Source organism: Lepidochelys kempii, chromosome 3, assembly GCF_965140285.1.
Source record: "Lepidochelys kempii isolate rLepKem1 chromosome 3, rLepKem1.hap1, whole genome shotgun sequence".
Classification (NCBI taxonomy): Eukaryota; Metazoa; Chordata; order Testudines; family Cheloniidae; genus Lepidochelys; species Lepidochelys kempii.
In genome coordinates this window covers 1,037,279-1,063,698 of record NC_136382.1, presented here as the reverse complement: position 1 = coordinate 1,063,698, position 26,420 = coordinate 1,037,279, and the positions used below count along the sequence as shown (strand labels likewise).

General features: G+C 62.6%; 1 protein-coding gene across 1 annotated transcript; it reads right to left on the bottom strand.

Moving 5' to 3' along the window:
• Positions 1–3,236: 3,236 nt before the first annotated feature.
• TRIM54 (tripartite motif containing 54) lies at positions 3,237–26,153 on the bottom strand. Its single transcript, XM_078851925.1, has 10 exons — positions 25,986–26,153; positions 23,721–23,893; positions 22,600–22,771; positions 22,001–22,096; positions 10,841–11,074; positions 10,418–10,440; positions 8,811–8,980; positions 8,156–8,227; positions 3,824–3,862; positions 3,237–3,321 (listed from the first exon to the last, which is right to left on the bottom strand). The coding sequence occupies exons 1-10, from the start codon at positions 26,151–26,153 to the stop codon at positions 3,311–3,313; spliced, it is 1,158 nt and encodes a 385-aa protein (XP_078708051.1). The 3' UTR covers positions 3,237–3,310.
• Between the last annotated feature and the right edge of the window lie 267 nt (positions 26,154–26,420).

The window sequence follows — 26,420 nt, the reverse complement described above, 5'->3', positions numbered from 1 at the left end:
TGAGGTCAGACCCAGGAAGGTGGAGCCGGGTGAGCTGTGTGTCCTGCAGACAGGCTGCTCCCAGAGAGGAGACTTCCCCAGAGTCCTGCCTGGCTTTGTAGGGAGCAGCTCCAGAGCATCGCCCGGGGACCCTGTGACAGACCCACAGTTGGACAACTGTGGGGCCAGGCCCATTGCCAGGTGCCCGGGCCCATGGGGATGAGCCCAGGGCTGGGATCTGGGGGCGCTGGCAGGCACTCGGCGTCCCAAGGCTGCTGACATGAGCCCCTGGCTGGCCCGGGCTCCGGTTCCTCACAGGCCCCAGCGTCACCCACTGCCCTTGGAAGTGGCTATAAAACTCTACTGCTCCGTGGCGCTGACACTGTGGACCTGGGGGGCGGGGGGGGCTGCGTCTTGTGCCTGCCTGACACTCCCCTGGCGTCCTGCAGCCCCCGTGTCTCTTGCATCAGATGTGGCATCTCGTACGGGGCTGGGCGTCTGCAGGCTGGATGGGCCGCCAGTCCCCACACCCGAGGGCCGTGGCTGGTGTCTGGGGGCCACAGCTCAGCCGGGCCAAGCTCCCAGCCGGGCCCCGGGCCCCAAGGAGCCGAGGCCGCTCTGGGGCAGACTCCTGCGCTTTCCGGGCACTAGCAGTGAGCTGGGGAAGGGGATCTCAGCTTCCTTCCGCCACAGGAGAGGGGAGGCCAGGCCTTGCCCCACAAGGGGGGCTATTCGGAGTGGGGGGCGGAGCCCCCCCCATGCCACAAGTTCTGCACAGGTCCGCCTTGGCAGTGGGGCTGGCTCCTGCGTCACTCCAGGGCCGGGGTCAGGTTTGTGGAGCCGGCGGGGGCTGCTGCAGGCACAGTGCGGGGGGCGGGGGGGCGCGTCTCCCCGCTCATGGCACTAATTGCACACGGCCCCGCGCTGCCGGCCGCCCCCTCGGTCCAGCCCTGTTTGCTCGCTGCCGCCAGAGGAAATTGCTTGTGAGACACCCAGCACCTGCCCGCTCCGCGCAGGCCACTGGCAATGGGGGGGCTGGGGCCGCCGTGCTGCTCCCCCTCCCCGGCCAGGCCCACAGCTCCTTCCCAAGGGGGAGCCACCACCCCCACAGCCGGATACAACTGGGGGCCCAGCAGGCTCAGGAGGGCAAAGCCAGAGCCCTGCACCCCAGCGTGGCAGCGTGGGCAAGGTGAGCAGGACGGGAAGGCAGGATGCCTGGCTTCCATTCCCTGACACCCCCCATGTGTTAATACCTCACAGCACCGACCCCAGGGGGGCGCTAGGGGGCGCTGGGGGGCAGGGAGAGGGCTGGGGGGCTCAGCAGGGGGTGCTCTCCCCTGGCAGGCAGGGCTGCCCCCAGGCTGGGGCTAGGGGCCATGATGCCGGGAGCGGGGCAGGGGGTGCACTGGGGTGCTCTCCTGTTGCAGTCGCTGGGGCACTATCCAGTGTTGCCCTGGTTGGCGGAGGTGTCAGATCGGGGGGGGGGGGTGACAGGCCTGGCCATTGGGCCTGGGGGGGCTTTGATGGCTGGGGCCCCACCCCCTGTTTGTGACCAGGGCTCTGTGGGACGGGGGCCTCATGGCCCCCAGGGCTAGTGCAACTGGTGACACAATGGGGAGATCCCCCTCCCCCGGTGTTTTCTAAAGCCCAGCCCCCCACTCCGACCCCAGCACCACCCAGCCAGTGACACAGGAGGGTTTTTCACAGGCTTTTAACAAAATTACAAACAAAATTCCATTCTTCTGGGAATATAGAAAACCTGAGGGAAGGGGGCCAGGAACGCAGGGTCTCTGGCCGGGGGAAAGGGGACCAGGAACGCAGGGTCTCGGGCCGGAGGAGACGGGGCCAGGAACGCAGGGTCTCGGGCCGGGGGAGAAGGGTTCAGGAACGCAGGGTCTCTGGCTGGGAGAGAGGGGGCCAGGAACGCAGGGTCTCGGCCAGCAGAGAAGGGGCCAGGAACGCAGGGTCTCGGGCCGGGGGAGAGGGGGCCAGGAACGCAGGGTCTCGGGCTGGGAGAGAGGGGACCAGGAACGCAGGGTCTTGGCCAGCGGAGAAGGGGCCAGGAACGCAGGGTCTCGGGCTGGGGGAGAAGGGGCCAAGAACGCAGGGTCTCTGGCCGGGGGAAAGGGGGCCAGGAACGCAGGGTCTCGGGCCGGAGGAGACGGGGCCAGGAACGCAGGGTCTCGGGCCAGCGGAGAAGGAGCCAGGAACGCAGGGTCTCGGGCCGGGGAGAGGGGGCCAGGAACGCAGGGTCTCGGGCCGGGGGAGAGGGGGCCAGGAACGCAGGGTTTCGGGCTGGGGGAGACGGGGCCAGGAACGCAGGGTCTCGGGCCGGGGGAGAGGGGGCCAGGAACGCAGGGTCTCTGGCCGGGGGAGAGGGGGCCAGGAACGCAGGGTCTCTGGCTGGGAGAGAGGGGGCCAGGAACGCAGGGTCTCGGGCCGGGAGAGAGGGGACCAGGAACGCAGGGTCTTGGCCAGTGGAGAAGGGGCCAGGAACGCAGGGTCTCGGGCCAGGGGAGAGGGGGCCAGGAACGCAGGGTCTTGGGCCGGGGGAGAAGGGGCCAAGAACGCAGGGTCTCTGGCCGGGGGAAAGAGGGCCAGGAACGCAGGGTCTCGGGCCGGAGGAGACGGGGCCAGGAACGCAGGGTCTCGGGCTGGGGGAGAGGGGGCCAGGAACGCAGCGTCTCGGGCCGAGGGAGAGGGGGCCAGGAACGCAGGGTCTCGGGCCGGGGGAGACGGGACCAGGAACGCAGGGTCTCGGGCCGGGGGAGAGGGGGCCAGGAACGCAGGGTCTCGGGCCGGGGGAGAGGGGGCCAGGAACGCAGGGTCTCGGGCCGGGGGAGAGGGGGCCAGGAACGCAGGGTCTCGGGCCAGCGGAGAAGGAGCCAGGAACGCAGGGTCTCGGGCCGGGGGAGAGGGGGCCAGGAACACAGGGTCTCGGGCTGGGGGAGACGGGGCCAGGAACGCAGGGTCTCGGGCCGGGGGAGAAGGAGCCAGGAACGCAGGGTCTCGGGCCGGGGGAGAGGGGGCCAGGAACACAGCGTCTCGGGCCGGGGGAGAGGGGGCCAGGAACGCAGGGTCTCGGGCCGGGGGAGAAGGGGCCAGGAACGCAGGGTCTCGGGCCGGGGGAGAGGGGGCCAGGAACGCAGGGTCTCGGCCAGCGGAGAAGGGGCCAGGAACGCAGGGTCTCAGTGAGGGGAGAAGGGGCCAGGAACGCAGGGTCTTGGCGAGGGGAGAAGGGGCCAGGAATGCAGAGTCTCGGCTGGGGGAATCAGTTGCTGATGACACCATGTCCTGGAGGTCTCACTCGTGGGCTCCTCCTGCATGGCTCTCAGTGCTGACCTGGCGTGGGGAGAGTGGGAATCAGCACCTGCCCCCTCCGCTGGAGTCCCCTGGGCTGGCACTGGCTGAGATCCCAGAGGGTCAGGCACATGGAAGGGGCTCTGGTGGGCAAGGGCTGGAGGCTCCCATCCCATCCCAGCCAGGCCAGGGCAGGGTCTGGGCAGGGTCTGGGGCAGGCCTGTCCTGACATTCGGGGCTACAGGGCTCTCCCCTGGCTGGTTCCTAAGCGTCTGAGCAGCCAGGCCTCTGGCTCCCCGGGAGACACACCCCCGGCTGCACCCATCTCCCTGCTGGGGAGTTTGCAGTTCCACCCACTCAACCTGTAACCCCCCTTTCCCCATGGCCTTTGCCATCTTATCAGCTCCTGCCCCCAACTACACCCTCCCCTGTGGGTTGGGACCTCCAGCTGGACGTCAGCTGCCCGCAGTGTAGGGCCCCCCACCCCCAGGCTGGCCCGGCTGCGCCTCAGCCCAGTGGGGGCCTGGCCGGGAATGGCACTTACCATGCGGGGAGCTCGATGGCTTCTGCCTGGGCCCCACTGCTAGGGAGGGAGAGCGAGAGGGCGGGTGAGCTGGAGAGGGAGGCTGCCTGCATCTGCCCCTCCCTGAATATTCCCCCTCTGCCCCCGCTGCCCAGCACCCAGACCCAGTCAGTGGTGGGCCAAGAGTGGGGCCCAGCAGTGGGGGAGCGAAGGTGCGTGGGGCCCTGGGCTCAGGCCTGCATGGCCTCCAGCCAGACCCCCAGTGTAGGCCGCGCCTGCCCCTCCCACCTCCGTGTGGCCCAAGTCGCAGCCTCTGACCCGTGCGGGCCCCAGGGCTGTCAGGCTGGGACTAGGGGGCATTTCTTGTAATATTTTATGAGCCCTGTGTGTGCCTCAGTTTCCTCTCTGTGCTGCATCATTACTGAGCGGGTGGATGTGACGAAGTGGGACTGTTCTTAATGGTTACTCTGAACAGTGTGGGGGTGCCTCAGTTTCCCCTAGGCAGTTCTTAAGTATCTAGGGGGTGGAGTAAGGATGTATGATGGTTGCAGAGCCCTAGCGGGCAGGTGTGTGCAGGGGTCTGGAGACAGAGAATGGCCGACACCCTGTTTCCTGGCCACTGATGGCCTGGCCCTTCCCCCCTGGAAGGTGAGAGCTAAAGGGTTGGAGAACAAAGGAATCCGGTGACCTCCTGGCCCGGGAAAGAAACAAAGCCCAGAGGAGGGGGGGCTGGAGGGAGTTTCAGTTTGGGGCTGGCTGGGACATGGAGTGAAGGGCAGATGTGGTTGTATGGCTCCCTGCCCCCCAAAATGGACCCAGCTGAGGGGTCCCGTTCTCTGCACCTACAAGCTCTGTGTTAGACCATGTTCCTGTCGTCTAATAAACCTCTGTTTTACTGGCTGGCTGAGAGTCACGTCTGACTGCGGAGTTGGGGTGCAGGACCCTCTGGCTTCCCCAGGACCCCGCCTGAGCAGACTCGCTGTGGGAAGCGCACGGAGGGGCAGAGGAGGCTGAATGCTCCGAGGTCAGACCCAGGAAGGTGGAAGCCATGTGAGCTGTGTGTCCTGAAGACAGGCTGCTCCCAGAGAGGAGACTGTCCCAGAGTCCTGACTGGCTTCATGGGGAGCAGTTCCAGAGCATCGCCCAGGGACTCCATGACATTGGAAAAGGGCTGTGTGCTCTCAGGGCAGGGGGAGAACTGCCCAGGCCCCCTACCAGAGGCAACAGTGGCTGCTCCAAGGGGGAGAAGATCACGTCCCACCTCTCCACAGGGCAGCTGAACACCACTCCCCAGCGGAGAGCAACAGGCAGGCGGGGGGATAAGCGTTGGCTGCTGGAAGCACTGCCCGGGGCTCAGACCAAGGAGCGAGCCGGAGCCAGACAGAGCTTGAACCCCGGGGGTCGCTGCGGCTGGGCTGGGCGCTGGCTGCCCAGAACGGACTCTGCTGGAACCACTTCTCTGTGTGCCAGGCCACCGATACACCCGCCTGTCTGCCCGCGCTGGCTGGGTGTCCCTGCAGATGCTGGAGGGGGGGTGCTGCTCCCCCAGATGGGACACATCTCCCCCAGGGTCTGAACTTGCTACCTGGAGCTCCCGGGGTGGGGCAGGGGGCTGCAGGCCCAGGGGCCCAGTCTCAGGAGGTGATGAGGCCTCGTGGCTCACCCTGGCGGAAGAGCGAGACCCCAGGGGGGTCTAGGTCACCGAAGGGCTCCTCCCTGAGACTGTTCACAGGCTGGGGCCGGCCCTGGGGGGTCCATGACAGTGTGACATTGTGAGTGTAATATAATAGCTCATGGAAAGGTGACAGGGCCAGAAAGAGTTAATGAACTCCCAGACTGACCTGACCCAGGGCCGGACTGTAAAGACTGGTTAGGAGGATCTGTAAATGAACAGAGCTGTGAAATGCAGCCGGCATTGTGAGAGAGAGAAGGGGAGCTGTGTGCTCAGGTCTTGTGATGTCAGCAAACAAGTCTTGTCTATGGCTCTGGCTTTGATTCAAAGATCAAAAGAGGAATATTAACATTTAGGAAGACACTGGAGTGACATAGTATTATTGTCTATATGGCTCTTTGAAGGTTGTGGTAACCGGTATCTGAACTGTTAATGGATAAATGACCCTGGGCTAATTGCCAGGATGTTTGGGAGAAGGAAAGTGAAGCCGATTGTTTTCTCAGGCCAAGGGGCTGCTGGAAATGTATAAATACCCTGGGACACGATCCTTCTTCATCTCAGATCTGCTTTGGGTTTCAGGAGGGGGAAACCCTGAGCCTTAAGGATTGAGATCCCCAGTCACTGACGGGAGTCACCCTGAACATGGACATTGGACTGTAACCCGTGGACTATTTCTAAAAGGACTTTTGGCAACTACAAGCTCAGCTCTGCTCTGCATCTGAACCTCAAGAACTGAACTCAAGTCTGTCTGTATACTGATCTTTTAACCAGCACGCGCGCTCTTTTCTTTTTTTTAATACATTTTAGTTTAGTTACTAAGGATTGACGGTAAGCGTGTATTTGGGGTAAGATCTGAGTTATCATTTGACCGGGGTCTGGGGCTTGGTCCTTTGGGGTCAGGAGAACCTTTTCTTTTGTGTGATGAAATAAGATTTTCAGAATTTAGCATCCTATGTTTGACGTGTGTGTCTGGATGGAGGCCTGCGGCTGGGCACTTTAAGGGCACTGCGTTGTTTGGATGTCTTAAGTACCCAGGGAGGTGCTGGAGAAGCTGGTTTGGGCTGGCTGGGTAACTCTAAGGAGTGGAATATCCACCAGCGTTTGGGGTTTGCCCGCCCCGGTCTGTCTGCAGTTCACCCTGACTGAGTGACCTCAGCTGGCTCCCACGGGCAGCCCCGTCACAGAGAGACATGCCCCTGCCGAGATCGGCCGACCGGCCCCAGCACTAAGAGCCCGGGGGTGAGATCAGGAACTGGAGAGGGGTCAGGGAAGAGCCGTGGGAATGATCGAAGGGTTAGAAACCTGCCTCAGTGACACACCAGGAGCTCAAATGAGACAAAGGGAGGGTCTAAGGGGTGATGTGATCCCAGCCTAGAGCAGTGGCTGCTTCTCCACCTTTGTGGGCTCAAGGCCCATCTGTGAATGTCGCGACCCAGTAACTAGTCTGGGGGTGGGGCCCTGGGGTGGTTTTGAACAGGTCCTGCCCCTTCAGGGGGCTTGGGTCCTGCCCAGCTCCTGTGCTGTGCGGGGGTTGGGCTTGGCTCTCTGCCCTGGGCCTTGCACCTCGGGGTGGCAGGGCCGCTCAGGTTTGGCCCCGCCCAAACTGGCGTGAGTGGAGCTGTGCCCTGGATCACGGGGATGGCAGCACCAGCCACTGGAACCCGGCCTACCCTGACTGCCGTCGTCATGACGTCTGGGCCAAACCTGAGTGGGGCAGGGACCCGAGGAGCCTGGCCTGTCCGCTTTTCGCCCCCGCCCCCGCGAGGCCTGCCCCCAAGCTGGAAGCTGGAGCCCGGGCCGGGGAAAAGCAGCCCGTGGAGCCCAGGCAGCTGTGGAGAGCCACGGACCTGCTGCCTGCCCGGGGCAGGGAGGGGGGCCGAGAGCAGCCCCTGGCCCATGTCCCCGCCCCATGGTCCAGCTGCGGCTCTTGGGCCCCAGAGGACCCGCCCCCCAGCCAGGCTGGAAGCCGGAGCCAGGTCAGGGTAAGAGCCACGCAAGCAGCTGTGGGGAGCCGCGGACCCTCCACCTGCCCTGGGCGGGGGGCCCGGGGGTCGGGGATACAGGCTACAGGCTGCTCTTGGCTCCCCCACCCTGGGCAGGTGAAGGGGCCCAGCCTCCCTGGCCCAGCTCCAGCTTCTGGCTTGGCCGGGGGGGCCTCGGGGGAAGAGGAAGGGCAGGGGCGGGGCCATGGAGGGGGCCTCGTGGCCCCCCCACCTTTAGGAAGACTCGTAGCCCCTGGCAGGGAGGGACCAAGAGGTTGCAGTGCCTGGAGCAGGGATGGGAGCACAGCCAGCCCCGTGGGACAGGAGCTGCCATACGACCCTGCGGCACAGCCCAGGGCCGACTGTGGGTCCCGACCCCAGGCGGAGAAGCCCTGCTCTGGCAGCACCTCCATGGGAACAAGCCTTGACCAGGTGCTCTGCGGGCAGGTGGAGGAAGGGCGAAGCGGGACAGATTCCCACTGGCGATGGGGGTCGGCGTTTAACGGGGAGGTAATTAGCCATTGGACAATCAGTGCATCCGGCTCTGCTCTGGGGCAAGTCTCGGGCCCGGGTCGGACAGGGGGCAGAGCACATGGTCATGGGCCTTGCTAGCCGGGGCTCTGGGGGTCTCTGAACAGCAGGAGGAGGCTGTTACCCGCGTGTGGCCCGGGGGGACTGTCCCTCACCCCAGTCACTCACCTTCGGCCTCCTCTAGCGCCTCTGGCCCCTCTGGCCTGTCCTCGTCGGCTCCAGCATCTCCTCCATCCCCGCCTGCAAACCCGTCCGAGTCGTCCTCACCCAGCGAGTCTGGGAGAGCGAGGGAATCCCAGAGTCAGCAACCGCACCGGGGGGGGGGCCAAGCCTGCCCCACCCTCCCCACTGAGGGTCCCTGGCCAGGCCTCCCCAGAGAGCCCAGCAGGGCAGAGGCCTGGAGCAGCCAGAAGGGAGGCTCTGGCCATGCCACCTGCACCCAGCTCAGCCAGTCCTGGGGTCCCTGCCAGGCATCCTGCCCCCAGCACATAGCTAGCTGCGCGTGGAGAGGGGCAGAAGCCAGGACCCACTGCTGGGGAGGGGCCGTGCTGGCAGCCGCCCCAGGAGGCTGAGATCAGTGCTCTGCCACCCCCTTCTGTACCCCAGCCCCCCACCTGCAAGCCAGCCACACCCCCTTAGGGAGCCCGTACACCCTGGGCCCCACACCCCTCCCCGGGGGGTCCCTGATACAGCTAACGCCAGCCCTGCCCCCGCCTCGTTGCATGTCAGACAGACACACAGATGGACATGTGGGCTGAGGAGCAGCTCTGCCCACCCCGCACAGCACCCAGGACAGGGGCTCGCACCATGGCCCCAGGGCGACCTGCCGGTGCCAGATCCCCCTCGCCCTGCAGCGCCCCTGGGTCACCTGTCTGGAATTCGATGGTTCTCAGCATCTCGGCCAGGTAGTCCACATTGACAAAGAAGTGGTCCATCTTCTCGTAGCCAGGCTCTGGGCGGCTGCTCATCGACACCTTCGACATGTCTGTGATCCTGCCAGGCAGAGCCAGGGGCATCTCAGCCTCACAAATCTGGCCTGACTTCTTCCTTCAGAGCCATTGCAGAGCACCGGGCCTGTGACTCCACAACACCCCCGCACAGCCCGACCAACCACCCCACTCTGGGATTGGGGGCCCTGGCCGAGCTGTGTGTGGGGAGCCCAGGGCTGGGGCAGCAGAGGGCTGCGGGGTGGGATTGGGGCACCAGCAGAGCTGGGGAAGGGGAGCCCAGGGCTGGGGTAGCCAGGGGACTGTGGGGAGGGATTGGGGGCACTGGCCGAGCTGGGGGAGGGGAGCCCAGGGCTGGGGCAGCAGGGGGCTGCGGGTCAGGATTGGGGGCACTGGCAGAGCTGGGGGAGGTGAGTCCAGGGCAGGGCTGGCAGGGAGCTGTGGGGCAGGATTTTTGTGCTCACACCCTCCCACAGATACAGGCAGCGCCTCATGGGATCCCAGCCAAGGTCCGTCCAGCCCAGTGTCTCATCCCCAACAGCAGCGCAGGCTGCTGGGGGCAGGTGTGTGAGAGCCCCATGGCAACTGCTGTGGGACAACCTGCCTGTGAGGACGTGGGGATATTTTGTAATATTTTTATGAAGCCTATGTGTGCCTCAGTTTCCCCTGTATGATGCATTGTTACCCAGGGTGGGGGAGGCTGGGCACCTCCAGGCAGGCTCAGGCACGGATGGGAATGGCACCCAGGTGTCTGGGACTCCATGGGTCCTTGGGAAAGGACTGGCTGAAGCCAACCCCATATCAATGGAGAATCTATGGCAACAATGGCAAATCTAATTGCCAGGAATGGACACCTGGCCCCACCTCTCGGCAGGAGATGAGAAGCATCCCCCCACCTGGAGAATGAAGGGCTGGGAGGTGCGAGGCGGGTGATAAGAGCTGGGGGCTGGAAGGAGTCGGGCTCTCGCCTGGAGTCTGACCAAGGAGGTTGGATGGAGAGACAGACAGAGTGCGAACCATGGGGGTCACTGCAGCTGGGCTGGGCTGTAACCGTCAGTTCTCTGGGCCGCCCGGGGGCTGCCTGGGCCATGCGCCAGGTGACCAATAAACCCACCTGGTTTCACAGCGCTGGGTGAGTGGCCCTGCAGACACTGGGTGAGGGGCACTAATCCCTGAGGAGAGGACACGTCTCCCCCAGGGTCTGTCCCAGACTCGCTGCCCAGGGCTCCCAGGGTGGGGCAGGGGGGCTGCAGCCCCAGGGGCCCAGTCTCAGGAGGCGGTGAGACCACGTGGCTCACCCTGGGGGAAGAGCGAGACCCCGGGGGTCTGGGTCACTGCAGGCCCCTCCCAGAGACTGTTCCCAGGCTGGGGGCTTAGCACCGGCCCCGTGGATCCATGACTCTGCCCAAAGGACCCCTGACCCCTACAGAGATGGGCTCCAACCAGAGGTTTCTCTCTCCTGTTGTCTCCCCCGCAGACTTACTTTTTAAGCAGCTCCTTGGATTGCTGCAGGGAGGGAGAGGCAGAGAGCTTGGTTAGCATCAGCACCTGCTCCTGGAGCCCAGCCCCCACCAGCCCCTGAGCCCAGGGCCCTGTTCGACCAGCCTGCAGGCTGGCGCTGGCCTTGGCCCCAGCTCTGGCTGGGGGCAGGCTCAAGACCATGTTTCCTTTCCAAGCAGCCTGCAGCATGATCCGCCCTCGGGCTTTACCACTCAGCCAAGCAGGACCTCCTGGCTGGGGGCAGAGAGGCAACCACAGGCGCCCGTGGCCTAGCAGGCCCCTGCCCCCGAGCCCTTGGCCCAGGTCCTTATTCCGGGAGGATGGTGCCCACGGCGTGGCCAGGTACCAGTGTGGAGAAGCCCCTCCCCTGCCCTCCTCTGCCCAGACTCCCCCGCCCCGCACAGACCTGCAGGTACGCGGCCATCTGGGGCTCCTCCATGGCCTGGATGGCCGACTCCACCAGCTTGGAGGTGATCTCCAGGTGCTCCCCGTACTGGCGGATGAGGGAGCGCACGTGGCTCACCCTCTCCTCCTGCTCCCGGCTGATGCGCTGCACCAGCTCCTTCTTACGCTCCTCCAGGGAGCTGCACAGGGAGTCGAAGCGCTGGCAGAGATGCTGCTTCTGCCGCCGACTGTTCTCCTGTGGGGGGAGCCGCCCCCACGTCACTGCAGGGGCTCGGGGCCACCCCTCCTCCAGCCCCCGCCCGGTCCCCTGACCTCCAGGAGGAGCAAAGGGGCCAGGGCTCCGGGGTTCTCTCCCCAGCTCCGGGAGAAGAAGGGGTCGAGCGCCGGGCCAGGAGCCGGGACTTGCGGGCTGGATTAGCCATCAGGTCACGGACGCGCTGTGGTCGTTCCCTTCTGTTCTCCAGAGTCAGGAGATCACCCCCCTGAGCCCTGTGCTGCTCTGGCCTGAGACCCCCCCCCAGCGATTCCTGCATCAAGCCCCACCATGGGCCCAGCGGGTCCAGTACAGATGCCTGGCCTGTGACAAAGTGGAAATGTTCTTAATGTTTTCTCCAAATACTGTGTGTGCCTCAGTTTCCCCTGTGTGTTACTCGAGTATCTAGGTGGAGGGATAAGGATGTGTGATCATTGCAGAGGCCCCTCAATGGCAGGTCTGGCTGAACAGAACAGGGAATCATCAAGTGATCCATCCCCTGTCGCCCATTCCCAGCTCCTGGCAAACAGAGGCTAGGGACACCACCCCTGCCCATCCTGGCTGCCTGCGCCCAGAAACAGCTGACACTGTATCCTGGCAATTGATGGCCGGGCCCCCTCCTCTGCAGCAGGCAGGCGGAGGAGATGGTGTAGCCCAGGTGACCTGCTTGCTGGGGAAAGAGCCAAATGACGGAGGAGCAGCAATGGGGGTGAGGAGACCAGGCAGCTGGAACTAATCAGTCTCATGCTTTGAGCCTCAGAGGGGAGAGTCCAGGGCGCTAAGCCCTGGATCCCACTAAGATGGACTTTGCTGCTGTAAGCAGGGTCTGGATGATTTCTCCCGACAGCCAGCAGAGAGTGGGAGAAACTTCAGGGGCAAACCGTATTTACAAGAACACACCTACTCTGCGTCGGTATCCAGCAGACAGACCTGTGTGGCTCAAAGTGATCAGCTTTGTCCGGCGTTGGGTACAGATCATGTTACTACTGAATGCAGGGGGACTGACATGCTGTTGTCTTTATTGTATGAATAAAGAGGAGCAGAGCTGTGCTTAACCTGTCCTGATTGAGGGGTCACCCTCAGCTGAAAGCACCTCGTTAAGCCAGGAGCTCAAATGCCAGGAAGATAAGAGGGGTGGGGACAGGTGTTGTGGCCTTTTTCTAAGGGGTCCTGGTCAGGGTTAACCTGTTCCTCCCTATTGCTTAAAGCTCGAGTGAAATGGGCTTTGTTAGGAGCCTTTCGTTAAGTTAAATGCTCAAAAGAGCTGAAATGGCTTGTGGTGGGGCAGTGTCTCTTTGTGACGAAGCGGGACTGTTCTTAATATGTTTCCTCTGAATAGTGTGGGGGTGCCTCAGTTTCCCCTAGGCAGTTCTTAAGTATCTAGGGGGTGGGGTAAGGGTGTATGATCGTTGCAGAGCCCTAGAGGGCAGGTGTGTGCAGGGGTCTGGACACAGAGAATGGCCGACACCCTGTTTCCTGGCAACTGATGGCCTGGGCCCTTCCCCCCTGCGAGGTGAGAGCTAAAGGGTTGGAGAACAAAGGAATCAGGTGACCACCTGGCCCAGGAAAGGGACAAAGCCCAGAGGAGGAGGGGCTGGAGAGAGTTTCAGTTTGGGGCTGGCTGGGACATGGAGTGAAGGGCAGACGTGGTTGTCTGGCTCACTGCCCCCCAAAATGGACCCAGCTGAGGGGTCCCGTTCTCTGCACCTGCAAGCTCTGTTTTAGACCATGTTCCTGTCGTCTAATAAACCTTCTGTTTTCCTGGCTGGCTGAGAGTCACGTCTGCCTGCGGAGTTGGGGGGCAGGACCCTCTGGCTTCCCCCAGCGAGTCTGCCCAGGCAGGGTCCTGGGGAAGCCAGAGGGTCCTGCCCCCCAACTCCGCAGCCAGACGGGACTCTCAGCCAGCCAGTAAAACGGAAGGTTTATTAGATGACAGGAACATGGTCTAACACAGAGCTTGCAGGTGCAGAGAACGGGACCCCTCAGCTGGGTCCATTTTGGGGGGCAGGGAGCCAGACAACCAGGTCTGCCCTTCACTCCATGTCCCCAGCCAGCCCCAAACTGAAACTCCCTCCAGCCCCTCCTCCTCTGGGCTTTGTCCCTTTCCCTGGCCAGGAGGTCACCTGATTCCTTTGTTCTCCAACCCTTTAGCTCTCATCTTGCAGGGGGGAAGGGCCCAGGTCATCAGTGGCCAGGAAACAGGGTGTCGGCCATTCTCTGTGTCCAGACCCCTGCACACACCTGCCCTCCAGGGCTCTGCAGTGATCATACACCCTTATTCCACCCCCTAGATTGTTAAGAACTGCCTAGGGGAAACTGAGGCACCCCCCCACACTATTCAGAGGAAACATTAAGAACAGTCCCACTTTGTCACATGGTTATACCACATTTTCTTGCTGTGTAAAGGAGCCTTGTTTTACTGTTGCAAGATGTGACAATGTGACACAGCAGGGAGGGGGGAGTGTTGACCTGGGAATGTGCCCTGGGGATGGGAGACCTGAGAGCCTGTCACCTGAGCCAGGAGGGGGAGGGGGAGGTGACACCTCTACCCGGGAATGTGGACGGAGGCTGCAGCAAGGAACCTGCTGGGGGGGGGGTTTAGTTTTCAGTTTGGGGCTGGGTGGAGGAACACAGGGAACCCCAGGGCTGGGGTCTAAGCTCCCTGCTCCCCCACAAGGACGTGATTGAGGGGTCCTGGTTGTACCCACAAGCTCTGTTGGGGGGCTGTGTTCCTGTTGTCCAATAAACCTTCTGTTTTACTGGCTGGCTGAGAGTCTCAGTGGATCCCAGGAAGAGGGGTGCAGGGCCTGGACTCCCCCACACTCCGTGACAACTGGTGGCAGCGGTGGGATGTACTGCACCCCGTGGACGGCGCTTCCTGCAGTAAGTGACTGGGGAACAGTAAAACGAAGGGGGAGTGACAGGGACCAGGCGTGCTGAAGATCCAGAGAGAGACGGTTTCGGGGGGTGGTTAACCCCTGGGAATGTGTGACCAGAGAGAAGGACTTTTGCAGTAACAGGGTCCCCCGGGGGATCGCAGCGAGTGGTCCCAGGGGCGGAGGAGTCTGCAGCTCAACCCTGGCAAAGAGTCGGTGACCTCAAGAAGGACGGGCACACGAGGGGCTTTTCCTGGAAACCGTGGGAAGCTGCCCGGCCTGCGAGTGGCCAGCAGGGAGATGTACGCTAAACGCCTTAAGAGCAACCTGGTGGAGCTGTGCAGGCAGAGGGGGCTGCGCATCGGGAGGTCCACCAAGGAACAGCTGATTGCCCAGTTGGAGGAGAGGGATCGCTTGGATGACCCAATCCCTGTCCCTGAGGGAAGCCGCCTGGCAGACGCAGCGTGGGCCCTGAGGCCTGACCGGGCTGGAAGGGGTCAGACTGCTGCCGAGGACATCCCGAGACCCTTCCTACCTAGGCCTGGGGGAGGGTTTGGGGGAAGCCCAGCGAATACCGAGGGCACCCTGACCCCAGCAGCCAGTAGGGGATCCTCCCGGCGGAGCTCCCCATCCCTGGAGCTGAGGCGGCTGGAATGGGAGAGGGAGATGAAAATGAGGGAGCTGGAGGATCATGAAAAACAACGTCAACATGAGGAGAAACAACATCAACATGAGCAGGAGGAGAAGGAGAAACAACGTCAACATGAGCAGGAGGAGAAGGAGAGGGAGCGTCAGGAGAAGGAGAAACAAAGACAGCATGAACTGGAGCTGGCCAGGCTGAGGAGCAGTGGGGCCCCGGCTGTGGTGAGTGCAGGGCGACCCAAGACGGCAAGGAGCTTTGATAAGTGCTCCCTGGCCCAGCGAAGGAGGGGGAGGACATAGATAGCTTCCTGACGGCCTTTGAGAATGCCTGCGAGATGCACAGGGTTGACGTTGCAGTGGGGGAAGTTTAGATTGGATATTAGGAAAAACTTTTTCACTATGAGGGTGGTGAAACACTGGAATGCGTTACCTAGGGAGGTGGTAGAATCTCCTTCCTTAGAGGTTTTTAAGGTCAGGCTTGACAAAGCCCTGGCTGGGATGATTTAACTGGGAATTGGTCCTGCTTTGAGCAGGGGGTTGGACTAGATGACCTTCAGGGGTCCTTTCCAACCCTGATATTCTATGATTCTATGACCCTGCAGACAGGCTCCAGTTTCTCACCCCCTTACTGGACCCCAAAGCCGTGGAGGGGTACAGCCGGATGACGGGCCGGAGGCAGGGGACTATGAACTGTTCAAACAGGCCCTGCTCCATGAGTTTGGGCTGACCCCCGAGATGTACCGGAGAAGGTTCCGGAGTCAGCGTAAAACGCCTGAGGTCACCTACCTACAACTGGTCAACCGGATGCAGGGGTATGCCCGCAAGTGGACAGCAGGGGCCCAAGCTAAAGAGGACCTGCTTGACCTAATCGTACTGGAGCAACTGTATGATCAGTGCCCGTCCGACCTGAGGCTGTGGCTGGTGGACAAAAAGCTCGAGAACCCCCAGCACGCAGGGCAGTTGGCCGACGAGTTTGTGAACAGTCGGTCAGGGGGTAGCCGGGGGGAGTCCCAAAAGAACAGCCCCCCCCCCGATGCAGAGAGAGAGTCACCATAGGGCCCCCTAGCGGGGAAATAGGGAGAACCCCCTCCCAAGGGGAATGCCTGGGGTCAGGCCCCTCTGACCCGCTCGAGGGGCCCAACGTGACCTGAGCTGCTATCACTGTGGCCAGAGAGGCCACGTACGGACCCAGTGCCCCGGGCTCAGGGACAGACTGAGCAGACCCAACCTACCCAGGGTTAACTGGGTAGGGACCCAGCTGGACGAGGGGCAGACGACCCAGGAAAGGGGGGCTACCAGTTTACCACCTGCTCAGGAGGGAAGAGTACCCCAGGCCAGCTCCACCAGAGGGCTGGAGGCTCTGGACTCAGGGTGCTCGGTTTACAGGGTGGGCGCGGGGCTGTCCCTCCGGAGAGAGTGCCTTGTTCCCCTGGAGGTGGATGGGAGGAAGGTCAATGGATACTGGGATACGGGCGCGGAGGTGACGCTGGCCCAGCCTGAGGTGGTGGCCCCAGATCGGGTGGTGCCCAACACCTACCTGAGCCTGACAGGGGTGGGCGGGACCCCACTTAAGGTGCCCGTGGCAAGGGTACACCTGAAATGGGGGGCCAAGGAGGGCCCCAAGGATGTGGGGGTACACCACCATTTGCCCACTGAAGTTTTGATGGGGGGAGACCTAGAGGACTGGCCAAGCAAGCCCCAGACCGCCCTGGTTGTGACCCATAGCCAGAGCCGGCGAGGGGCACTGCTCCCTGACCTCAGGGAGGGTACCGCACCGGAGGCGCAGGACCCTACCCTGGTGGGGAGGGAGCACCGAGGGGCACGGCTCAGAGAGGCTGAGGCCTCAGACCTGGCCAGCGAGAGGGAACCGGGCCCCATCCCTTCCCCAGCCGCTGAGTTCCAGGCCGAGTTGAGGAAAGATCCCTCCTTGCGGAAGCTCAGGGACCTGGCCGACCTCAGTGTGGGACGGACCGTGAGGAGAGGCTGCCAGGAGAGGTTCCTGTGGGAGAAGGGGTTCCTGTACCGAGAATGGGCTCCCACAAGGGAAGTAGAGTCCTGTGGGATCAGGAGGCAGCTGGGGGTCCCCCAGAAGTATCTCTGCAAGCTCCTGTACCTGGCCCATGACATCCCCCTCGCAGGGCACCAGGGAATCCGGCGCACCCGGCAGAGGTTGCTACAGAACTTTTACTGGCCCGGGGTCTTTACCACGGTCCGGCAGTATTGCCGATCCTGTGACCCCTGTCAGAGGGTGGAGAAGGCCCGGGACAAGGGGGAAGCGGCTTTGAGGCCTTTGCCCATCATAGAGGAGCCTTTCCAGAAGGTGGCCATGGACATCGTGGGGCCTCTCAACAGGACAACCCGGTCGGGGAAGAAATACATTCTGGTGGGGGTAGATTTCGCCACCCGCTACCCCGAGGCAGTGCCCTTAGCTTCCATTGAAGCCGACACCGTGGCCGACGCGCTCCTGACCATTTTCAGCCGGGTGGGGTTCCCCAAGGAAGTCTTGACAGACCAAGGCTCCAACTTCATGTCGGCCCTGCTCCGGTGCTTGTGGGAGAAATGTGGGGTCCGGCACGACTGGGCCTCAGCTTATCACCCCCAGTCCAACGGGCTGGTGGAGAGGTTTAACGGGACACTAAAGATGATGCTGAAAACCTTTATGAACCAGCACCCACAGGATTGGGACAAGTACTTACCTCACCTGCTGTTCGCGTACAGGGAGGTGCCCCAGGAGTCGACCGGATTTTCACCTTTCGAACTGTTTATGGCAGGAGGGTGAGGGGCCCCCTGGACCTGATGAGAGACAAGTGGGAGGGGAAGGCCACTCCCGATGGAGAGTCAGTGGTGGAGTATGTCCTGATCTTCCGAGAGAGACTGGCTGAACTCATGGGCCTGGCCAGGGAGAATCTGGCCAGAGCCCAGAGGAAGCAGAAGGTCTGGTATGACCACACGGTGCGGGCCCGTGCCTACGCCACCGGGGATCAGGTGATGGTTCTCATCCCAGTGAGAAAGAACAAACTACAGGCCGCCTGGGAGGGCCCTTTCAAGGTCGTCAAGCAGCTCAGTGAGGTAAACTATGTGGTGGAGCTGTCGAACCGGGCGCACCACCGCCGGGTGTACCATGTGAATATGATGAAGCCATATTATGCCAGGGGGAATGTGGTGTTGGCCGTGTGTGGACAGTGGGAAGAGCAGGGAGATGACCCTTTAGTAGATCTATTCCCTGGGACCAGAGCTGGTTCCCCGCTGGAAACAATTCCCCTCTCGGATCAGCTAACCCCTGCCCAGCAAGCTGAGGTCAGGGAGGTGCTGCATCCGTACCGACAGCTGTTTTCCAACCAGCCTGGACGCACTAATCTGACTGTCCACCGGGTGCAGACAGGGTCACACCCGCCGATAAGATGCTCCCCCTTCCGAGTCACAGAGAAAACTGCTCAGGACCTGGAAAGAGAGGTCCGGGACATGCTGGCTTTGGGGGTGATCCAGCCATCTGCCAGCCCTTGGGCCTCGCTGGTGGTGCTGGTCCCCAAAAAGGATGGGTCGGTCCGGTTCTGTGTGGACTATCGGAAGCTCAATGCCATCACGGTATCTGATGCCTACCCCATGCCCAGGCTGGACGAGCTCCTAGACAAGCTGGGAGGAGCTTGGTACCTTACCACCATGGACCTTACAAAGGGCTACTGGCAAGTGCTGCTGGATGCAGATGCCCGGCTGAAATCGGCCTGTATCACCCCTCTGGGGCTCTATGAGTTCCTGACCCTGCCTTTCGGCCTCAAGGGAGGGCCGGCCACCTTCCAGCGCCTGGTGGACCAGCTCCTGAGGAGGATGGAGAGTTTTGCCGTGGCGTATATTGATGACATCTGTGTCCTTAGCCAGACCTGGGAGGACCACGTGTCCCAGGTTAGACAAGTGCTGGACCAACTCCAGGGGGCTGGGCTGACTGTAAAAGTGGAGAAGTGCAAGGTGGGGATGGCGGAAGTATCTTACCTGGGCCATCGGGTGGGGAGCGGCCGCCTAAAGCCGGAACCAGCCAAGGTGGAGGTGATCAGAGACTGGCCCGCTCCCCACACCAAAAAGCAGGTCCAAGCCTTTATTGGGATGGCAGGATACTACCGAAGATTTGTGCCCCACTTTAGCGCCATCGCCACCCCCATCACTGAGCTATGCAAGAAGGGGAAGCCAGACAAGGTGGTCTGGACCGAGCAGTGCCAGGAGGCTTTCCGGGCGCTGAAGGAGGCTCTCGTCAGTGGCCCAGTTCTGGCAAACCCAGACTTTGACAAGCCCTTTGTGGTGTTCACCAACACCTCCGACACGGGACTGGGGGTGGTGTTAATGCAGGAGGATGAAAAGGGGGAGAGACACCCCATCGTGTACCTGAGCAAGAAGTTGCTATCCCGGGAGCAACACTACGCGGCCATCGAGAAGGAGTGCCTGGCCATGGTGTGGGCCCTCAAGAAACTAGAGCCCTATCTCTTCGGGCGACACTTCACCGTGTACACCGACCACTCTCCCCTGACCTGGCTGCACCAGATGAAAGGAGCCAACGCCAAGCTCCTGAGATGGAGCCTGCTCCTGCAGGATTACGACATGGACGTGGTCCACATGAAGGGAAGGGCCAACCTGATAGCGGATGCGCTGTCCCGGAGAGGGGGCCCCGAACTTCCCCAGGTCACTGGTCACAGTGACCCCACTCAGTTCAGTCTCGAAGGGGGGAGAGATGTGACGATGTGACGCAGCGGGGGGGAGGGAGTGTTGACCTGGGAATGTGCCCTGGGGATGGGAGACCTGAGAGCCTGTCACCTGAGCCAGGAGGGGGAGGGGGAGGTGACACCTCTACCCGGGAATGTGGACGGAGGCTGCAGGAGGGAGCCTGCTGGGGGGGTTTAGTTTCAGTTTGGGGCTGGGTGGAGAAATGCAGGGAACCCCAGGGCTGGGGTCTAAGCTCCCTGCTCCCCCAGAAGGACGTGATTGAGGGGTCCTGGTTGTACCCACAAGCTCTGTTTTAGACTGTGTTCCTGTTGTCCAATAAACCTTCTGTTTTACTGGCTGGCTGAGAGTCTCAGTGGATCCCAGGAAGAGGGGTGCAGGGCCTGGACTCCCCCACACTCCGTGACACAAGTCACTTATTGCAAAAAAAATTCTGGTGCATCCTGGATCCCACCTCTGCCACCACCTGTCACGGCTCCACAGGATCAGTGCTACGGCCTCAGCTCGGGCACAGTCTCTGGAAGGGCTCTTCAGTGGGCCAGACCCCCTGGGGGCCTCATTCTTCCTTCAGTCTAGGCCACATGGCCACACCACCTCCTTAGACTGGTTTCAGAGTAACAGCCGTGTTAGTCTGTATTTGCAAAAAGGACAGGAGGACTTGTGGCACCTTAGAGACTAACCAAGTTATTTGAGCATAAGCTTTCGTGAGCTACAGCTCACTTCATCGGATGCATTCAGTGGAAAATACAGAAGACGTTTTTATACACACAGACCATGAAAAAATGGGTGATTATCACTACAAAAGGTTTTCTCTCCCCCCCACCCCACTCTCCTGCTGGTAATAGCTAATCTAAAGTGATCACTCTCCTTACAATGTGTATGATAATCAAGGTGGGCCATTTCCAGCACAAATCCAGGTTTTCTCCCCCCCACCCCCTCCCCCAAATACGTTATGCAAGGTAACCTATTTCCCCTTGTTTTTTCCTGCCTCCCCCCCAGCCACTTCCTCAGAAGTTCTTGTTAAACCCTGGATTTGTGCTGGAAATGGCCCACCTTGATTATCATACACATTGTAAGGAGAGTGATCACTTTACATAAGCTATTACCAGCAGGAGAGTGGGGTGGGGGGAGAGAAAACCTTTTGTAGTGATAATCACCCATTTTTTCATGGTTTGTGTGTATAAAAACGTCTTATGTATTTTCCACAGCATGCATCCGATGAAGTGAGCTGTAGCTCACGAAAGCTTATGCTCAAATAAATTGGTTAGTCTCTAAGGTGCCACAAGTCCTCCTTTCCTTAGACTGAACTTCTGGGGCTCCAAACCTCCTGTTTCACCCCTTGAGCTCTGTTCAGTGACTGTAACTGAGCCAGACCCTGGAGGAGACGTGTCCTCTCCTCAGGGATCAGTGCCCCTCGCCCAGTGTCTGCAGGGCCACTCACCCAGCGCTGTGAAACCAGGCGGGTTTTAGTCACCTGGCGCATGGCCCAGGCAGCCCCTCGGGCGGCCCAGAGAACTGACGGTTACAGCCCAGCCCAGCTGCAGTGACCCCCTTGATTCAAGCTCTGTCTGTCTCTCCATCCAACCTCCTTGGTCAGACTCCAGGTGAGCGCCCTGCCCCAGACACCTTCCAGCTCCCTGCTCTTATATCCCTCTCCCACTGGGGCGTTGGGTGCCTGGTGTCAATGTCCCGGTGATCGGATCAGCCACTGATGTGGGGTCAGCCTCGGCCAGTCCTTTGTAATGACCCACCAGGCTCAGATTGCTGGGCGCCATTCCCACCTCCGTTCCTTAGCCTGTCCTGAGAGCAAACGGTCCCTTTCCCACCACTGGGTAACACTGCTACACAAAGAAAAAACTGAGGCACACACCAGCATCATAAAAATATTACAGAAAATTCCCTCTTTGTCCCACCCTCCCTATTAGACATCTGTACCTTGTTCCTAGGCTGAATTCGTGTAGTGCCCACTCCCAGCCGGCGGCTCATGTTAGACTGTCTGGAAGACGGAAGAGAAGTCTGCTTTCACAGACCTCTTCCCACACAGGTGCGAGCAGACCCTGAGCAAGTCACCTTTCAGGCGTCTCTTTGGCGAGAGAATCAGACCCACCTCCTTCAGGCTCTCCGCAGCCAGCGGATTTTCTAGCCCTCTGTCCTGCTCTCTGAACCCTTTCCAGTCCATTAACCTCCCGTTGGCAGAGCAGGCCCCAGATCCCAGCTCACTGTCCCTGTCTGGAGAGTGAACACCATCTGCTAGTCCACCTTGTACATCAAAGGAGCGCACTTGCCCTCTTAGCTACAGCATCACACAGGGCTACGCTGGGCCAGCTGGTTTCTCTCAGGAGCGCTTCCCTGCCTTCCCGGCTCGGCCCCCAGCCCCATGGAACCTAGGCTGTGACCGTAGGTGGGAGGGCCTGGCATTTGGCTAGGTTACAAGGTATAGGGCCCCGCTCCGCAAGCCATGCGGGCCTTGCTGACCCGGGGCTATTTACCTCTCCACTGTCCCTGGCAGATTTGACCAGCAGGGATTTTTATCTTTGCTGCCAGGTCCCTGATGAAGACCCTGAAGAGCCGTGGGCTGCTCCTGGTGAGAGCCCACTCCCAATCCCCGCAGGAGGCGAGTTCCCCCTGCCCACGGCCTCTGGCTGCTCTCACCCCATGCGGGGGCCGCCCAGGGACCCCTCACCTCGATGGCCTTGCAGATCTCCTCCATCTGGGTCACGATGGCCTGGATGCGGTCGTTCCCAGCCACCAGCATGGCGACCCCGTCGCTCAGCTCGCTCTGCCACAGGGGGTGGGGAGGTCAGTGCTGGGCACGGGGCGGCAGCCCCCCCAACGCTGCCGGAGGGGGCCTGGCCAGCAGCCCCCACAGCAATGAATGCACGGGGAGCTCAGCAAGCGCAGACTGGGTCCTGCAGGCTCCCTGCCAGCCCCCCCACTCCCCAGCCCTCTGCCAGGAGCCCCACAGAGCCTGCACCTGGGGCAGCTCTTGCCTCTCAGCGCCCCCTGGGGAGGAGAGACCTGCCCCTGGCCCAGAAGGGGAGGCAGCCGCTGAATTGCAAAGACCTGGGGGTGAGGCTGCCCCACTCCTGTTGCTCCAGCAAGGATGGGCCAGGCCGGCCCCTGAGCAGGATCAGGACAGCCCAGGGGCCCCCACGGCCACATGGGCTCCCACTGCAGCAGAGGAGAACGCGGCACGGGGCCCCCGCCACGCCCCCTCCCCGAGCCACGCTCCCCCTGCCCCGGTCCCTGGCCCCCCAGGCCGTGGCACACAGCCCCAGGTACCTTCTGGCGCTTGTAGACGCTGGGCAGTGGGGCCACCTCGCAGTCCTTGTGGGCCCCGAACACCTTGCACAGGGAGCAGGTGGGCACCTCGCAGGTCAGGCAGTAGATGTTGATCTTCTCGTCCTCGTGCTCATCACACATCAGCTGCTGCTCTGCCTTGGCGTGCAGGGGCCTGGGCGACAGGCAGAGCATGGGCCCCGCTCCCCGCGCCCCCCTGCCGGCCCACAGGCCCCCCGCCCTCCTCCGTGTGCCCCACAGCCGCCCCGCACGGCCCGGAATCACCCCCCGCCCTCAGGAAAACCCCACTCAGCCCCCCCGCTGGCCCACAGGCCCCCCGCCCTCCTCCGTGTGCCCCACAGCCGCCCCGCATGGCCCGGAATCACCCCCCGCCCTCAGGAAAACCCCACTCAGCCCCCCCACTGGCCCACAGGGCCCCCCCACTCCTCCATGTGACCCACAGCTGCCCTGCACAGCCTGGAATCACCCCCACGCCCTCAGGAAAACCCCACTCAGCCCCCCCGCCGGCCCACAGGCCCCCTGCCCTCCTCCGTGTGCCCCACAGCTGCCCCGCACGGCCCGGAATCACCTCCTGCCCTCAGGAAAACCCCGCTCAGCCCCCCTGTCGGCACTCAGGGTCCCCACCCTCCTCCGTGTGCCCCACAGCTGCCCCGCATGGCCCGGAAACGCCCCTCCGCCCTCAGGAAAACCTGCTCAGCCCCCCCGCCGGCCCACAAGGACCCCTCCATCCGTGTGCCCCACAGCTGCCCCGCACGGCCCGGAATCACCCCCCGCCCTCAGGAAAACCCCACTCAGCCCCACTGCCGGCCCACAGGGCCCCCCCGCTCCTCCGTGTGCCCCATAGCCGCCCCGCACGGCCCGGAATCGCCCCCCGCCCTCAGGAAAACCTGCTCAGCCCCACCGCCGGCCCACAGGGCCCCCACCCTCCTCGTGTGCCCCACAACTGCCCCGCACAGCCCAGAATCGCCCCCCGCCCTCAGGAAAACCCCGTTCAGCCCCCTCCCTGACCCCTCAAGACCCCCCTGCACAGATCTTCCACGCCCCCAAGCCCTTGGCCCCCCGGCTCCAGCAGACCCAGGCCCTCGGCGGGCCTCTGCCCGCACCTGCTGGACTCCTGCTTGTAGATGTCGATGATGTTCTCCACGAGCAGGTTACGCTGCAGCCCGTAGACGCCGTGCCGGTCTAGGACGACCTCGTGGCGGCAGGAGGGGCATCGGAACCGCCCCCCCGACGACGCCGAGCTCGAGCCCCGCGACTGCCACAGCGGGTTGGACGCCTGGCAGGGAACGGGCACGAGTCAGGGGACAGGGCCAGGAGGCCATGGGGGAGACCCCAATACCCCCGCCCAGACCTGGGCACCCAGTCTGGGGTTCCCCTCCGGGCTCCGGCCCCGGGCGCCTGGCACAAAGTCAGCAGCGCCCAGGGGAAGGGCAGGGCAGAGTCAGACTCAGGCCAGGCCAGGGCTGGGCCGCGACGGGGGCAGCCCAGGGGCCAGCGCTGCCCGGCTCAGAGGAGTGAGCCCCTCCAATAGCCCAGCCAGCCCCACCCAGAGCCCCACACCAGCCCCACCAGGGCCCCACCAGCCCCCACCCACAGCCCCGTGAGGGCCATTGCCAGCAGATCGAGGGACGTGATCGTTCCCCTCTAGTCGACATTGGTGAGGCCTCATCTGGAGTACTGTGTCCAGTTTTGGGCCCCACACTACAAGAAGGATGTGGATAAATTGGAGAGAGTCCAGCGAAGGGCAACAAAAATGATTAGGGGTCTGGAACACATGAGTTATGAGGAGAGGCTGAGGGAGCTGGGATTGTTTAGCCTGCAGAAGAGAAGAATGAGGGGGGATTTGATAGCTGCTTTCAACTACCTGAGAGGTGGTTCCAGAGAGGATGGTTCTACACTGTTGTCAGTGGTAGAAGAGGACAGGACAAGGAGTAATGGTCTCAAGTTGCAGTGGAGGAGGTTTAGGTTGGATATTAGGAAAAACTTTTTCACTAGGAGGGTGGTGAAACACTGGAATGTGTTACCTAGGGAGGTGGTAGAATCTCCTTCCTTAGAGGTTTTTAAGGTCAGGCTTGACAAAGCCCTGGCTGGGATGATTTAACTGGGAATTGGTCCTGCTTTGAGCAGGGGGTTGGACGAGATGACCTCCCGAGGTCCCTTCCAACCCTGATATTCCATGATTCCATGATTCTACATTTCCGGAGGGGGTTGCAGAGGCGGGGTCCCCAGGGTGCCCTTGGGAGCCCCAGACCAGGCGCTCGGCAGGAGCCCAGGGCGGAGGCCAATTGCTATTGGAGATAGAGATGGGACGTGCAGGCTTGTGAGGAGGCCACAGGCAGTGCCAGGAGCTGCGGAAAACCACAGAGCCCCCCCCCCCCCCCCCCGACCAGCCGTGGGGTGGCGAGTTGCATAGAGGGGAGACAAGGCTGGGCGCCACTGCAGGGCCGGACATGGGACACCGACTCTGGCCAGGCTCTGCAGGTGGATGAGAGTGTTGCGGGGGTGGGGGCCAGTAATCACAGTGGGGAGCAAAATCCCAGGGACAAGTTTCTTAGCACAGCCTGGCTCGCCATACAACCGCCCTTCTCATCCCCCAGTGTCACTCCCAGCCCCGCACGCAGCCCCCATCCCATCCCCCATTGCCACTCCCAGTCCCCCACTCAGCCCCCATCCCATCCCCCAGTGCTGCTCCCAGTCCCCCACACAGCCCCCCATCCTATCCCCCAGTGCTGCTCCCAGTCCCCCACACAGCCCCCCATCCCATCCCCCAGTGCTGCTCCCAGTCCCCCACACAGCCCCCCATCCTATCCCCCAGTGCTGCTCCCAGCCCCCCACGTAGTCCCCATCCCCTCCCATCCCCAGTGCGGCTCCCAGACAGCCATGCAGCCCCCATCCCATCCCCCAGTGCTGCTCCCAGCCCCCCACGTAGTCCCCATCCCCTCCCACCCCCAGTGCGGCTCCCAGACAGCCATGCAGCCCCCATCCCATCCCCCACTGCCGCTCCTAGCCCCCACGTAGTCCCCATCCCATCCTGCAGAGCCGCTCCCAGCCCCCCACGCAGCCCCCGTCCCATCCCCCAGTGCCACTCCCAGCCCCCCCCACAGCCCCCCCATCCCATCTCCCACTGCTGCTCCCAGCCCTCCACGTAGTCCCCATCCCATCCCATCCTGCAGTGACGCTCCCAGCCCCCCACGCAGCCCCCGACTCATCCCCCAGTGCTGCTCCCAGCTCCCCACGTAGTCCCCATCCCATCCCCCAGTGCCACTCCCAGCCCCCCCACGTAGTCCCCATCCCCTCCCATCCCCCATAGCCTCTCTCTCCCCCCACCGCCCTGCATTCTCGCCCAGCCTGCCCGGCTGCGCCCTCACCTGGAAGATGTCGTTGGCACACTTACGGCAGAGGTTGTGCTGGCAGGGCAGGATGACCACGGGCTTGCTGAACATCTCCAGGCAGATGGGGCAGATCAGCTGTTTCTCCAGGCTGTCCATGCTGTGCGAGTCCCCCAGCATGGGCTTGAAGCCCACCGCAAAGTTCATCCCCGCGGCCCAGCACTGCCCCCGCAGCCCTGCCCTGTGCCCCGCGCCTGCTCCCACCGGCTCGGCCCCGGCCTCCCCTTGGGCTGGCTGCCTGGCCCTGGCCTGCCCTCGCCCCACCGGTGCCCCTAGCTCCCTGCGTCCGCCTGCCCCAGAGCCGCTGCCCTGCCCGTCTGCACTCGCTGCCCGCTCCGGCCGCGGCCCCAGCCCCAGCGGTGAGCACGGGCGCTAATTTTAGCAGCCCTCTGTGCCGGGCCACGTGGGCCCCGT